Source organism: Heterocephalus glaber, unplaced genomic scaffold, assembly GCF_053883595.1.
Source record: "Heterocephalus glaber isolate CG9 unplaced genomic scaffold, H.glaber_assembly_v1.0 deba00001600, whole genome shotgun sequence".
Taxonomy (NCBI): Eukaryota; Metazoa; Chordata; class Mammalia; order Rodentia; family Bathyergidae; genus Heterocephalus; species Heterocephalus glaber.
Window position 1 is genome coordinate 1,827,001 of NW_028258372.1, and position 15,870 is coordinate 1,842,870.

The 15,870-nt window shown below is 38.5% G+C and overlaps 1 protein-coding gene across 13 annotated transcripts in view; it reads right to left on the bottom strand.

Annotated features, from left to right (window-relative positions):
• Positions 1-15,870, bottom strand: part of Rps6kc1 (ribosomal protein S6 kinase C1) — a 176,162-nt gene that overhangs the window by 16,148 nt on the left and 144,144 nt on the right. For all 13 annotated transcript variants that reach the window (XR_015444471.1, XR_015444473.1, XR_015444469.1 and 10 more), the window contains 2 exons: positions 12,445-14,013; positions 12,084-12,173 (listed from right to left, as the gene is read on the bottom strand). Coding sequence is in view for 5 of the 13 variants with exons in the window: in XM_004853554.4 (XP_004853611.1) it covers positions 12,084-12,173; positions 12,445-14,013 (1,659 nt within the window). In the remaining 8 variants the exon portion in view is untranslated. The remainder of the gene's footprint in view (positions 1-12,083; positions 12,174-12,444; positions 14,014-15,870) is intronic.

The following is a 15,870-nucleotide window of genomic DNA, read 5'->3' on the forward strand; positions in this document are numbered from 1 at the left end:
CTCATCTTGTAAGCACTAAGCAAAGTGATCTGGGGAAAATTAACTACTGCCTCAGAAAGCAGTTCTCAGGTTACCCTCCCAAAACCCGAGAAGAGTTGGTGGTACCCAAGAGAGTTGGCCTTTCACCCTCTCGGAGTCAGAGGTGTGGCAGGCCACTCACTCTGCCGCTCTGTAAGCCTGGCTGGGGTGGCACTCAGGTCCCCTGAAATGAGGGCAGCCTGAAGTCTACCTTTCTTCCTACCTCTTGTAACCTTAATTCTACCATCCTGGGAAGTGCTTTCCAGGCACTTAACAGCCTTCTTGCAACTTCTTCCTCCGTTAATTTAAGGCGCCCAAGGAGTGGAATTGTTAAAAGGAGCAGCGAGCATGCGTGCGTCTTCCTCTCTCCTTCCGGTCCACAGCCACAGCCCCTCCCTGAGAGCCAAGTGCCTGGTGGCAAGGGAAACGCAGCAGTGGCACCGAATCTCATGGCCACCCTTTAATGTAAGGGACACAGGGGCAGCTCCAGAACAGACTTCAACTCACCCACACACTCCGGGGGCATTAAAATGTGCAAACAGTTCAGTAAAATGAGCAGAATTTTGCTGTAGTGCAATCCACCCTGACACTAACTACACTACGGAATCTCATCGATTCCCACTCATGATTCAAACTATCGTGTTTCACAGGTGAATAAACATGTTTAAATGAAACAAGAAAGACAGGACACCACGAGGTGTGCTTTGCCTTTGGTTTGATTTGTTTAACACCTCATAGAACACTCTTCAGCAAGCCGGGATATGTTTCAGAAAAATACTGCAGCTCGGTCATCCACATTGCCAAAGTCTCACTAAAACAGCACGAGAGAGTTTACAGGCCATACGACAGCCAAGAGTCTTCAAAGTTTCCCTCTGAGAGCCAGAAATGACAGTGTTTAACCTGAACCCCAAAGGTAACTATACCAAGCCAGCGCCTGAGAAATAGGGAGGAACACACAGAAGCATAAACTTGAACCAGAGTTTGTCTCTGCGGATGGTAGGGCAGAGGGAGCAGCTAAGAGCGCGCTTAAGACTTGGGGAGGCTGGAGAGACACTGGGGAGGCACTGCGACCCTCCAACACTGAAGTCAGGGCCAGCCTTTTAAGACTATGCAGCTTCGGCTGCATGGATTTATCAAAGCTTGCCTCAAAAACAAAATCAAAGACAGGGCTAAAAATCTGTTGGAAACTGCATTCGAAAACTGAGAAAACTGGAAAATGCAGGTTAAACTCAAGCTTTAAATGAAAACCAATTTTCTATTCAGTTTTGTAAAGATGAAATGTCTTCTATTTTAAGCAACTGTGGTCCTGAAACATCCCAAATTCAGAATGTACTTTTCTTGTAGAAGACCTTACTGTTAAAATGCTTTCCAGAGACAACCCACAACCTCCTCCAGCAGTGTGTTCTGCTGCTACTACTGTCCTTCCAGGATACAGCAGGAAATACAGCAAGGTTCAAAACTTTCTTTCGAGAGAATTTCACAAGTACAAAAATTCCAATTTAGAATAAGTAAATATTTCTCTTAAGCTGTTTTGCTTAACTACACTTTTTTAAACAAACAATCTTAGAAGCCTCATTTTTTTCACTCTCAAGTTATAATAAAACTCAACTGGGGGCTAGGGATTTAGTTCAGTGGTTCTGCTGCCTGCCTCGCAAGCGCAAGGACCCGAGTTCGATCCCCGGTACTAAAAAAAAAAACTCAACTGGGTCGGGGATTTAGCTCAGTGGTTCCACCATCTGCCTTGAAAGCACAAGGTTCCGAGTTCAATCCCCAGTACCAAAAAATCAAAAAAAAACTCAATGAAAAAGTAGCAACTGCCACAAATAATGTGTTTAAGTAACACTCTAATTAAGCCAACGTTTAGATACTGGACAATTTATCACATAAATAATATAACATCTCATCCAAATATCAAAACAATAACCAATTTTAAAGCCACAGACCTATACATTCAAATGATAATCAGTAGTAAGTATACTTTCCAGGAAAAAGATATAGTTTTTCAAGGCCACAGGACTCTTTTTGTGCAAACTAATAAAAATATTAGACACTACATATCTGAATTTAAGGACTCCAAAACTCTATTTTGGAAAAGATACAGAAGTAACAAAAAATATTATCCTTTAGGATCAAAGAGAGGTCTCTGGTGAATAAGACAATATGCAAATAAAGGTGAATTCTTAATGGTCTCACAATTAATCACATGTATACTTTTACATAATCAAAAGAAAGCTGCAGTCTCTGAATGTTCTACAAATTCTTTAAGTGTTCAGTAACACTTAAGATGCTGTTACAATTGGTCAAGAAGTTAACTTTCTTCCAAGGGAAGCAGACTTCATTAATGGACTTAGGAGTAGAGAAAGGTAGGTTTTTAAAAAAAGCTTATCTGTCATTAGCTACACACTTGGACCAAGGAAAAGAACATCTTTCTTCTGCAATGAGCATCCCATATCAGCCAGAGCTCGGAAACATTCGTACTGTATTCCTACACAGACAGTCTTTCCCTGCAGCATCTGTTGCTAATTGAAAGGGACTAGAATTACAAAATCCTAGTCAATTTCTCTCACCAGCTCTTGCTGTGTATAAAGATTTTCTATGCAGGGGCTGCGCATTAGTCTTCCACTACAGCTGATGACTAAAGAGCAAAGAGAAAGAAACACAGAAGAAAGCATGTTTTGTGTCCAACAATATATAGAACTAAACTGTGGGAAGAGGGACAGTTAAGCCTGTCTTTTATTAGCTCAGTAAAGTATCATTCTATAAATATAAATATTCACCTATAAAGGTCTATTAACGTCCTAGTTAACTAACTGGAAATGTCTTCTGTTTGGGTAGTCTCTTTTTGATTTAACACTTCAAAAGTAACTGTCAATATTATACCAATTATGTCTTTTGTTTCAGGCTCCTGGGACACAGGAGGCATTTAATAAATGTTTGTTGAATAAATACACCAATCTTGTATTTTATAGCACCGTTTCAAGGCTCTCAAAGGACCTACAAAGGCCTCATCATACTTGTTTTCTTTAAGTCTCATTGAGCATATGGATCAATATCAAGGCCTCTGCACTTTATATGTTTAAAATGTTATCTAAGCAGAGATAGAGGAGAGTGAGAACGGAGGTCAGTTGGATGCCGACTGCAGGATCCCAGGCAAGACATGAGCCCCAGGAGTGGAGAAGGGGAACACCAGTGTCCCCTCTGCAGAGCACAGTGACTGCTTCTGCTGCTACCTCCGGGGACAGAGGAGGGATGCCGAGGGCAGGAAAAAGACAGGATGGGAGGTGACACGAAGTCTTCCCTGCCCCTGCTCAGTGTCAGGACTCTGAGTCCCCAAAATGTGCTACGAATCAATAGGTAAACTGGCTCTAATAGCTGACTAGTGAGATCATTAGTATCAGTTAGAAATATTTTTAAATGTAATCCAAAACAAACTCATATAAGTACATTATAGGACAACTATAGTACCTAGCTTTCCCTGGGGTATCATTTTAGATATAAAGGCACATTTTTCAAATTTCCATAAACAAGACAAAATGTTACAATTGAAACCAAAACTAAAAGCCATATCAAGTATGAGAATAAAATTTCTTTCCGTTTTTGTTGGTTTGGTTTTGGCTTTGTTTCTGTAGCGGCCCCCGCACACATAGCCTTGCGCCTGCTGGATAAGCGCTCTACCACTGAGCCACACCCCCAGCTCTTAAAATTTTATTTCAATTCCAGGTTTGCATTGCTCCTCTGATACCTATGAGGTAAACTGTTAATGTTTAGCAGTTTAAAGTTTAAAGGTCTGAAGGCGCACGGCTATTCACAGAGACCCTGTACCGGGAATGAGTTATTCTGGGCAGACACAACTTAAGGCATCACGACCTCTCTAAGGCAGATCTTAATTCTCAGGGTGAAAGACTAACTGGAGCCTAGAATTTCCACTTCCTAACCCACTCTTTGGAATGGGAAGCTTGCTCCTCTTTTCTTATTTTATATTATTTCAGAAAATGTGAGCTGTCCAAATCCATGCTCTGTTTGACAAAGCCTCTGACATGTACTCAGCTGCTTATTCAGACACAGTGGATGAACTAAGTTCTGTGGATCCCATCACTCTAACAGGTTAGCGGATGATCCAGGGAAGCTGAGCAGCTGCGGCTGGAACTTTCCACGCCTCTCCCTGCTCCCTCCAGCTCCACCTTCTGTGTTTGTTTCCGGTTCATCCAGTCCCCAGCCTTGCTGCCTGCCACCTCCTCCTTATTAATTCAACTGGTTTTCAGATAATTTAATTACCTGCACCCCTGGGCCCTCCATATTGTGGAGAGCTGATGTAGGCACCGACTCCACGGAGCTAGTTTAGGTGAGGCTTGGCAAACCACCTTGTCTGCTTTTCTCCCCCTACCCAACCCAACTCTGGATTGCTTGTTGTCATGGTGACCTGGAAACCATGTTCAGAGCCTTCCTGAAATTATCTGCACAACTTGGGTGAAAACTCATTGATTTCACTTGAATCAGCACTCCAGGGCCAAGAACTACTTGTTCAAGGGAGTTAAAGTATCATAACGATACCATTTTCTTGTGACATAAAATAAGAAATGGGTAACTACTGTATGACTACTGTTTGACTGATTATAATTATAATTCTGAGCTCTATACAATCTTGCTTACTCTCTCACCCTGCATTTCTAGGAGGAAAAAAACCAACAGCACGCTCCATTTTCCATTGATCATATCACAACAACTCTATGCTGAATAGCCATCGGGTGTCACAGTGTTACCCAACCAAAGCCATTAAAGCTGATTGATGAGAAAAAGGCTAACTGAAAATTGTGAGAGTGACAGGCACAGTTTTCTCTCTCTCTGCTGCTCTGTTGCTGTGCTCAGCAGGCAGACAGCAGCACGCACTGCTATTAAAGGAGCTTCAAGAATCCTATTTGCTTTATCATCATTAATTTTTAAAACCTTAGCATTTTCAAACATTTATTGGAAGAAAATACTTGTGAAGAATTGCTCAGAAGGAGTAAGCCTGGTTACGTCACAGGGATTCAAACTGACAAGATTTTAGGGAGTACAGGAGCAGATGATTTGATCAAAGTAGTGACCCCACTGTGGTAGAAAATAATGCTTAAGACTCAGCATTACATCGCCTTTGCTAAATATCAGGGCCAAAAGATAGTTCACTTTCTTCTTTAAAACAACTCAGTGGTGAGGCCAATTTAATGAAGAATTGCCAAAAATCAATTTAGACATTAAAAATAAGAAGAATTACTCTGCAGGTATTACTTAAAACTGTGAAGTTCTACCCTCATTCTTCTGAACATGGAATTTGCATCAGATCATAAAGGAAAAGGTTTGGAGTAAATACAAGGTTAAAATTAACCTCCCTTTGATAATATAAGTGTTTAGGTAAGCGCCTGCTATAGTTTGGATCTGAGAGGTCCCCAGTGGCTCAGTCCCCAGCATGGCATTATTGAGAGGTGGTGGCGCCTTTAAGAGATGGAGCCTAGTGGGAGGTCTCTAGGTCACTGGGAGCGTGGCCTCAAAGAGGTCCATGGGACCCGGGGCCCCGTTTTCTTTGCTGCCCTGTCCTGAGCTGAGCTGAGCAGATCTGCTCTACTATACCCCACTCCACCAGGACGCGATGCTTGCCAGAAGCCCAAAGCAACAGGGTCAACGAATCCTGTATCTGAAGCTCCAAAACCGAGTCCAAATAAACCTTTCTCTCTTCAGTTTATCACCTCAAGTCTCTGTTATATTGATGGGAAGCTTCCTCTACCAATACTGTCAGGAAGCATCAAGAAATTCCAGACATTTCACCCATTTGTATGAAAAGATTATCAAATCACCAACCTTGTGAATTTTCTAGTTCTAACACCTGAAGAACTCTTCTCTTGGGATGGGCTAATGCATCATTCACCATGATGCCAAATAACAGGGGCTGAACTCTTTTCCATTATCCTGTCTCATTCTTGCCACCAGTGACAAATCATACACTGGCCTGACACAAGAAGTTTTAACTGATCTGAAGGTCATGGCCAATAGCTCAGCTATCTGTGAGGATTCTAGAATACATCCTGTCTAGGGATGGATCCCAGGATCCAGACTTCCAAATTCTCCTAAAGACACTCTCCTTTCCTTTGCATCAGAGGGGTTTTGCCAGGTTGAGGTCAGACGTGTAGCTTTGGGTCCCTTTTTGCTTATACTCTGTACTCATGACAAGCTTTCTCGGCATAAGAGGAGAAATACACCAGGGAATTTCTTCAGTATAAAATTTCTACTATTTTATAGCAAACTTGACAATTTACTGGTTTGCCTTTAGATGAAACAGACCTTTAATGACAATAAGAACCAAAAGCAAAGGATAAAATATAGTTGGCAATCATTCAAGAAAAACAGTAAAATATCTACTATGCATACGAGAGTTACTGCCAAAGTTTGCTTAAAAGTAAATCAAAGAGATAATGTTTGAAACATATGTCATTATTACTCACAAATATTGTATTCTTTTACAATTATTTCTACAACTCCCTCTTACCTTCTCCTTTCTCCTTTAGGAAAAAAAAACAACTCTAGTATTAAAGACATATCTCCTGATTATATCATTATTTTAAAATATACATCTCTACTATTTATTTGCTTTCTCTGTCAACTTCACATTCCTAAAATTAGATTCTTCCTTTGTTGAAATTATCCAGGACTCACAAATTCTTATACCTAAGTAATCCTTTTTTCTCTAAGCAATTTTGTTTTGTTGAGAATATTGGCATTCAATTTTCACTGCATTCAATTTTCACTGCATTCAAGAGCTAAGCTTCTTCCTCTGAGTGAAAATACTTTCCATAAATCCTTCATTTCTAGATGATACACAGTGTGTACAAACTCCACAAATGAATAAAAGCACATTCTTAAAAGGTTCTTCAAATAAAATAATTCTTCTAACCTTACTACTGTTAGTTGAGAAATCAATACTAATCCTTGGGGGAAAATATTTTGCCTTACTAAGATGAACTTGAATTTTTATTACATTTTGTACAAAAAGGGTGTCAGATGATGAGAGGAGCCCAAATCACACTGGTGATTTGATTTTGTTTATACTCAAAACATCTATTTTACTACTGTTAAACTGAGGCCTGTAAAGTCCTCAGTAACTTGTCAAACATCATGCAATGAGTTAATGCTGGCTCTGGGACAAACAGCCAGGTTTGGTAACTTCCAATGCCATTTAAATAGTCTAAATCTTAAACTTCTAACATTTTAAACTGTACATGGTCTGACTTTTAGTTCTAATTATGAAATACCTAACTATCACACAGAGCACCATGCTTTAAAAGAAAGAAATCGGGTGGAAAGCATGTTTATGGAGAAGGGCAGAAGAGACTATCCCCAAAAAATATATTCATGAATTATTTGATAAAGTCAGGCTAGAACAGCAAAGGATGGTAGTAAAGAAATGTCATGCTCTAAAACTGAATTTTGCAGATACTCTTCAGCATGGTTTTTCTATGTTTCACTTTTCACCGTCAGCTGTGAGCTGTTTCCAAGTGTGAAATCGCCTAACAGAGGAAGCAAAGCTGTCATTTGACATCTGGGAGCGTGGAGATTGGGCTGCAGCGAGAAGCATTATGGACTGCTTCAATTTACACACATATTCACCTAGAAATTCTCCAGTCTGAAAAGTATTCATTGAAAAATAATAATGTAAATTTCAAGCATTTAAATTAAAAGGTTCATAACTGGGGAGAAAATAAAATTGAAGACACTAAAAGACTAAAAGGTACCATATCAACTTGTTTAAGACTAGAATGGGAAACTGAAGTGATTATACAGTATTAGCAAAATAACTAACATAATTTTACTCACTTGTGCTAGATCTCACATTAAACTTTCAAATATAGTCTTTTGTACTTTACATGATTAACTGTATAAATGTATTATTTTTCTGGCTGCTTTTTTAAAAATGAGAGTTAAGATTGGTAAAAAAAAAAAAAATACTGGTAGCAAATGAAAAAATTAAGTATTTCCTAGACATCTTGTTTACTTTTTCCTTTATAGCTAAAATGAACTCTGTACTTTATCACATGATAAAGCATATAAAATCCTCTGGCTAAAGACTATGTATCTGTGTCTGTGTATGTATGTGTTGTGTTCAAACAGAAATAAAATCAGAGTAATTATAAGGAAGGCCTTTGGAAAAGAATACATAAACTACCCCAGTTTTTTTCTATAATCGCTCACAATGAAAAAGAGAAGAACTTGTCTAAAAGTCTCCCAATAAAGTATCTAAGAGCCTCCTAAGATGGCAACTGTGTGTATTTATACTGTCATGCTATATAACGTGTCCTTGCTCTGCGGACCATTTCTTTGCTTTCTCTCTTCCTGAACTCCATTCTGTGTCTGCGTATGAGAGGAGCCCATTTACCACGAGTGATGTTTATTTAAAGTACAATCTTCCTACAGAACCATCCTGGAACACCTAAGGAGACAAAGTGGACCTAAACAGAATGGGTTCTCCTTTGAAAGGGCTGGGTTTCATCAGTGAATTGTATTCTTAAGACCCGCTGGATGGGTCTGCAGCTGCAGCCATTTACGTCCTGGATTTTCCACAGATGTAGACAGAGACAGCTCCGTGGCTTTTGTCTTTTTCTTGTTGGGTTTGTTTTAATATTTAAAGAGACAACTTTTTAAAAAAGGTCTTAGATTTGTTGCAGGAACTTGTTTGTAAGCATCGGACTTCTTTGGCCATATACGTTGTTGAACTAACTGGGACATTTTAAAATCTAAGAACACAAAGTTGGCAAAAACTATTCTTCAATAACAGAAGGTGATCATTTGCATTTCAAAATTTATCTATCTTGCTTTTCCCCTCAATTAGACCAAAACATGTTGATTCACAGGTTTTTGTGTGTGTGTTTTTTCTGTTTTAAACTTATTTATAGAGCAGAATAATGGCCCCCCTGCTAGTTTGGCATTTGCTCAAGTTTCTGTCCATGTAAATCGAATCTGTTACTGGAAATTTTTCTCAAAATATAAAGGCACCTCACTCACAAGATAAAAAGATACATTGCTGATATTATAAAGCACAGGGCAGGTGGATAATGTTTTTAGGACAAATATGTGATAAGGATTCCCAGGAGGGAGGAGTGGCCGGGTAAAAGCTGCATGCTGTTTAAACAGAAGTGAACGGTTCTCATCATAATCTTGTGACAACTTTACTTTCTAAGCAAACATTAGCTGCTCAACACGCTTTAGAGTTACTTGCACAATAATACTAAGGTTAGAGTTGGTATGGGGAGGGGAGAGGGAGTTGGTAGGGGAATTAATTCAACCCTGCTGTTTCTAAGGATATATCAAAAGAGAGTTCAGTTTTCTATTACTTACTAAATTTAAAATTATTTTTTTATTTATTTTTGCAGTACTGAGGATTGAACACAGGGCCTTCACACTGAGGGACAGCCCCATCTTTTTAAAAATTTTTATTTTGAAACAAGGTCTCACTAAGTCACTTAAGTTGCCCAGGTTGGGCTCAAACTTCTGATTCTCCTCCCTCCGTCTCCCAGAGTGCTGGGATTACATTTAAACAATGAAATACTGTCATTAACCCCACCATTTAAGAGAAAGGAGGAATGCCTACCTATAGTTTTTATCAGTACCACTGCTATTTGGTCTCATAAAAACAGTAAGTTACAGATTTTTGCTCCAAATCCCCTAGTATTTTAAGCAAAAGGTGAGAGCACCTAAGAGTTGACTAAGTTCTCTGACTCTCTAGGTTTGAGATCATCTAAGTTAGAATACTGGTATCACTTTTCTGTTAAGACCATGCCTGGTTTTGTTTCTCCTTGTTGCTAAGTTAAGAGGCCCATGGACAGGCAAAACTTTCCATATTGTTCAATGCATGCCCTGATATTGGAACACCTGTGCAACTCACAAAGCTTCAAGGGACAATTCTCTTATGCAAATAATTACAACAAAACCCCTCTTTAGACTCCAGGGGTTTTTTATCCCCTAAATGCGAGTGAAGGACAACCTGGAAGAGGACGGAAAAGGAAAAAAAAAATCCACTAATGGCACACTGCCCCCTGCTGGTATATTATGAGATTCATGATTGAGAACTTAGTATTTCAGGAGACAAACCTAAAAGTATACATCTGTCGATGACTGTAGTATTGTTTTATCCCACAATTACACCTCTCAGGATGCCAAGGTACTCTGAATATTAAACAAAACCCTGCTTAAGACTAAAGAAAAATAATCTGCTAGAATGTCAAAATACCATTTTCAATATAAAAAAAAGTAACAATAAAAACAGGAAATAAGCAGTCAGTTATAAACATAATGTCCCACAGATGTTTGATTTTGTTCTACGTTTTACACTGCACTTCAAGATGTAACAGGCTTCACTCAAAAGAACTCCCAAATTTAATTTGGATCTTAAAAACTCCAAATTTTAATAATTAATAAATACTTTTATGTACGTTGATCAGTACCTAAAATGTTATTTCTTATCAAATTAGAAAGTCAGGGGATCTGTAAAACCCAGACTATAATAAAGTGATTTTACTATGAAGTTTTTTGTTCTCACATTAACTGTATCGCACTAATATGGTTTCAAAAAACAGTATCATGTTATCTATTTGAGAAAAAATTGTAGGCATGATTTGTTTTCTCTACGAATAAAGTTAAATCAAAGAGTCCTACTTTGGGGAAAAGATTAAAAAAATACAGGAAAAACTCTTTAAAAGAAAAGAGTGACAGTTCTCAAATGGTTGTTGGGAGAAGTTTTAGGATACTTGCTTTGTAGGTTGAGAATTTTTTCCCATTCCTCAATACAGAAGTAATTCTTTTTTTTTTTTTTTTGGTACTGGGGATCGAACTCAGGTCCTTGTGCTTGTGCAGCAGGCGACAAGACCACTGAGCTAAATCCCCGGCCCCACAGAAGTAATTCTTAACAATGAAGGTTATAGCTAAAAAGAATAAAGCTTGAATCCTAATTATAATAATTTCCTGTTAGCAGAACTAAACAAGATTAGCTGACAACAACAGCCAGGCCTGCTAGCAGCCACTCAACACTGTACTGAAGCCAGGTGTGGTGATGCACTACTCTAATCCCAGCTACTCAAGAAGCTGAGGCAAGAGGATTGCAAGTTCAAGGTCAGCCTGGGCCAATAAGCAAGACCATGTCTCAAAAAATAAAAAGGGCTGGGATGTCACTCAGTAGTAGAGCAGTTCTGAGTTCAATCCCCAGCACTCTCTTTAACCGTAAGGGATCAACAACCAAGATCGTGTTAACACAGTTAACTTAAAACTCCTCTGAAGGTCAAAGGGTGACAAACGGGGCGACTCCAGTCATCCAAAGAGGGTAGTGCTGGGCAAAAAGTGAACAAACTTTCAATTCAAATAGATCCCACTCTGAACTCACAACGGAAAATAACTCAAGCCCAGTTCACAGATTTAAGTTACTTAAAACTCCCAACATAGGATCAAATGGTCACAGAAATAAATTTCTAATTTTAAAAACATAAACAATACAGTAAGGACAAGAGAAACCTGTTGTGTCAAATATTGGCTAAATAGGCTATTTTTAAAAACAAGGACCTGCTTCCTAATTACCTCAAATACAGAATGAACTCTTTAAAATATGGTCTGAAATGCCAGGTTGGCTCATCACTGAAATGACATTATTGTATTTTTTAACATTCTTCATTTTCATCCATTTTTAGCCTTATGAATTTTACTCTTCAGTCTGCTACCTCTCACAGCTTATAAAAGTCATCCATGTAAAGACACTCAGGATATTAAACAGTTCTTCTAAACACTAGGTTAAGACATTTTTAACAATCCATTGCGAGGGAAGCATAAACTCTTACCAAGAATGACAGATGTATATACACATATATATACATACAAATACTTATCTGTGGATTATGTAATGTTTTATCTTGTAATTTTCTTTTCTGGAGGATAAGAAAAGAGACAACCAAAGCCAACACATATGAGAACTGCTAGTGAAATGTATAACTTCTATAAAGAAACAAGAGCTGCCGAGACACTTTTTCAAGTGAAACATTTTAGGAGATTGCTCTAACCTGGGGCACAGTACATTCTCTCTATGGCATCGCTGTCACAGGAATCTTCAACCTCACTCCACCTGCTAAAATACGTTAGCTGAATGTGTCCTAAAAACAAAACGACAGGAGAAATCAAAACATTTTTCTCTTCCATTTTCTGCAGAAGTGAACTGTAATTACTCCTTTTGTAGCTAAAAACAGTATCATTAAGAATAATGGCATCATTAAGTACTAGAAGCTATTACTGGGGGTGAATTTGCCGCACTGATAATGAAGCTCTAGACAGGAAATGAAGATACTAATTACAAGATAAAACGCCTACTCAGTTAATTGGAAGCAACAGCGAATAAAAAGAAATGCATTTGCAAAAGTTCCTGACCTCTATCATTCAATAAGATGTTGTTTGGGTTCAAATCGCGGCACACAATTCCCTCTCTATGTAAAGCATCAAGGGCTACCACCATTTCAGCTGCCCATCTTTGAATGCAGTCCTCTGGGATATAAAACCTGGAGTTTAGTGCTAATTTTTTATCAAGGTCCTCAAAAATCTGATGGATTTCCTTGTCTCCTTCCAGGGCTAACCCACTTTCGCCCTTAGTCTCTGAGTTTCTTTGGAATAAAGAAGTAGCCAAGTCATCAGTCCGATCTGTAAACAGCAATATTTCCTCTGTTTTTAAAGTGTCTGTGTTTGCATTATATTTGTTAGCACCTGAGAGTGTATTAGAAATATGGGATAAGCTTTCTTCCACGCTGTCTCCAGTTAATGCCGACTCAGTTACTCCGAGTCGTCCAAACTTAGGAACTGAGTTATGTAACAAAGTCGCGTCTTCTGAACCGCTATGATCAACAGCTGCTACAAATAACACCCCCAGGTCCTCCTGGACATAGTGTGTCTCTGGCCTAGAGGGGCCACTCAGGTTCTCTGAGCCTTCCTCTTTAGGGGTTTGGCATTGTTCAGCACTAAGCCGGAGACCTAACACGTCCGGAGCCTCCAGCAGCTTATTTTCTACTCTGCCTAGGGAAGTCTGTGTAAACTTAATAGGTCCTATAGCTGCAGGTTCTTTTGGTGGCTCCAATTCACCAGGTAGATTTACAAGAAGATCAGGCCTTCCTTCATCAGTACCAGTGATATCATCAAAAGCTGCATCTTTAAACGAGATAACTGGGACTGAGTCATCTGAGCCCCTGCTAACGGTGTCCAGAGCTGTAAACTCAACCCTGCTTTCCCTGGCATTCAAACTCTTGGAAGTGTGGTCTCCATCTGGAAGACCAAAGAATGGCTTCAAGGGTTCTGATTTCAGACTGTACAATTTTTCTCCAAAATCAAGTCCCAGAAATTCGTTTGTGCTGTCCTTACTATCTATTCTAAAGAATTCCATGGGGCTGTTTTTTGATCTGCTAAGGGAATCGGATGTTCTTGGAGAAGGAAGTGCTTCAGAGTCCTCATCTCCAAGGAAGAACTTCAACTCGTGAGCTCTCAGCTGTGTGCTGGAGTCGGCACTGTCGGCAACAAGGCATGCTGGGAAGCGCTGGACGGCTCTGGCACCAACATCCTTCCCTTCGGTCTTCACAAAGGGTTCCTCATTCAAAGTCCCTGGTTCGATCTTTTCTTGACCATATTCATTGCACAATGTTAAATAACTAGTAGTGCAGTCCTCTTCTGAACTTGACCCAGAATCGGGCCACTTTGGAGAGCTGTGTTGGCCATCGTCTTCCTGGTTGCTGTCCTCTTGAGAACTTGGAGTGAGACTGGTCTTCAGAGGAAGAACTCTGAGCACACCTCCCCCATCGCTGGCCCTGGACTCAAAGCAGCTGCTGTCCTGAGGCCTGGGAGCTGGCTGCTGCAGGTGAACCTCAGCAAGCATGGACTTCGTTACTTCCTTGGTGTCAAAGCTTTCTTCAGGACTTCTATTTAGAAATTTACTGAGATATGACCAGAGCTTGCCACCTGTGAACAAGTGTAACAACAAAAGAAAATTAAGATCCCCAAACTGACATTTATTTAAGCCACTAGAAAAATCAGGTATTCTAATAATCAAACACAAGTCAATGATACTCATTAATATCAAATGTGCTATAAGACAAACATTTAATAAGATGTGATATAACTTAAATGTTATTACCCAGAAAGTATGATTTCAAATATAACTTCTGATATTAACTACTTTTAAAATAACAACTTATTTCTTCTTTTGAAGGGATATCAGTTATAACAAATACTAATATGAAATCTCACAGTTAAAATCTTGCTTTAAATATTGCTTCATCTTAGAAACAAACAATTATGTTCTGACCTGTTTATGTAATAACTGAGCAAGCAGAAATATATAATGCTATTTAAAATTGTATGGTACAGTTGAAAAAACTTAACAATCATATTCCATTTTGAAATGGTCCAATAGAAAATCAGAGGGAAAATCTGGCATTTGTATATGTTATTCCTTTATAAAGGACATGTTAATAATAGTTCCCTATTTTATGTACCCTGCTACATGTCATGTATTGTATAAAACAAGTAAAAATCTGAAGGAAGACTAACTGGGCAGCCATTAATGAGATAAACTAAACTAAAATCATATAAATCACTTTTACAAAAATCAAATAAACATGAAATAATCTGGGTTGTTTTAGTAGTAGCCGTAGTAGTAGTTTTGTTTCGTTTTGCAGTGCTGGGAATTAAACCCAGGGCTTCCTACATGCTAGGCAAGTGCTCCAGCCCTGAACAATGTGCCAGCCCAGCATTTTACCAGCAATAGATGCTATGCAGTTATTTCACCATATTTTTCTTTTGTTTTCATCAGTAAAAACTCAGAATTTTTGCTAACTAGAATCTTTCCATAAAAAACTATAATAAGTACCAAACACTGACACAGATTAAAAACATCATTAAAACAAGTATACAGGAATCAGTAATCTCTATGATCCGGAGCCTCTCATGTAAGTGTACACAGATGTTTTTTTACATTGTTTACCTGATTTAACTTGAGGTAGCAATGAAGAACTGGTTCTTCCTAGTAAATTTTTTAAACTGTTTTTAAATTAAATATATCAAAGAAGTATCAAAGAAAATTTGATCCAGAAATCTCAAAAACAATAGGTGCAGCAGCATACTTTGTGAAAGTATATATAACTATAGTCCAAGAATGGAAATTTATTAATAATGCATTAAAAGTAAATCCCCATAATAATATAAGGCAGAAAATTGTTAGAAAAGTTTATCTTGCTATTAAGTATCATATAACAAAGGCAGCCAAATCTTTAGAAAAATAATCATTGGCAGTCAACTGGCATATGTAAAAGTTGAAAGAACCATCCAAAAAATTTGTTTCACTTTTCATCTCAACACATTCAGTAAGTACATAAAGCACCTTAGCCTGTGCTTAATGTAGAATAAATGCTCAATAAAAGATAACTGTCATAATATCAATCCTAGGATTCTCATACATCTCTTTCTACCAGTGATCTAGTTAACAGTCTTTCCCCTTGGTAACAGTGGTATAGGTATAACTTTTCCTTCTCATTTCTTCCTAGCTAATTGCTTTCTGACCTCTTTAGAATGTATTCAGTGCTTTACAATTCCTGTGTTCAAGCTAATGATTAAGAACTCACATTAGATTTTCAAGCTCACTCACAAAAGATTGACTCCCTAAGTTTTTTGTCTTTTGACAACAATAACCACATTCTTCTTATCACAAATGCCTATACTGTGACACTCTAATAATAATGCCTGAACCTGAAGCTGAGATTCTTATGCAATCCAAATAAAATGCCACTGGTGGTTTCCAACTCTCCTAGATTATGACTA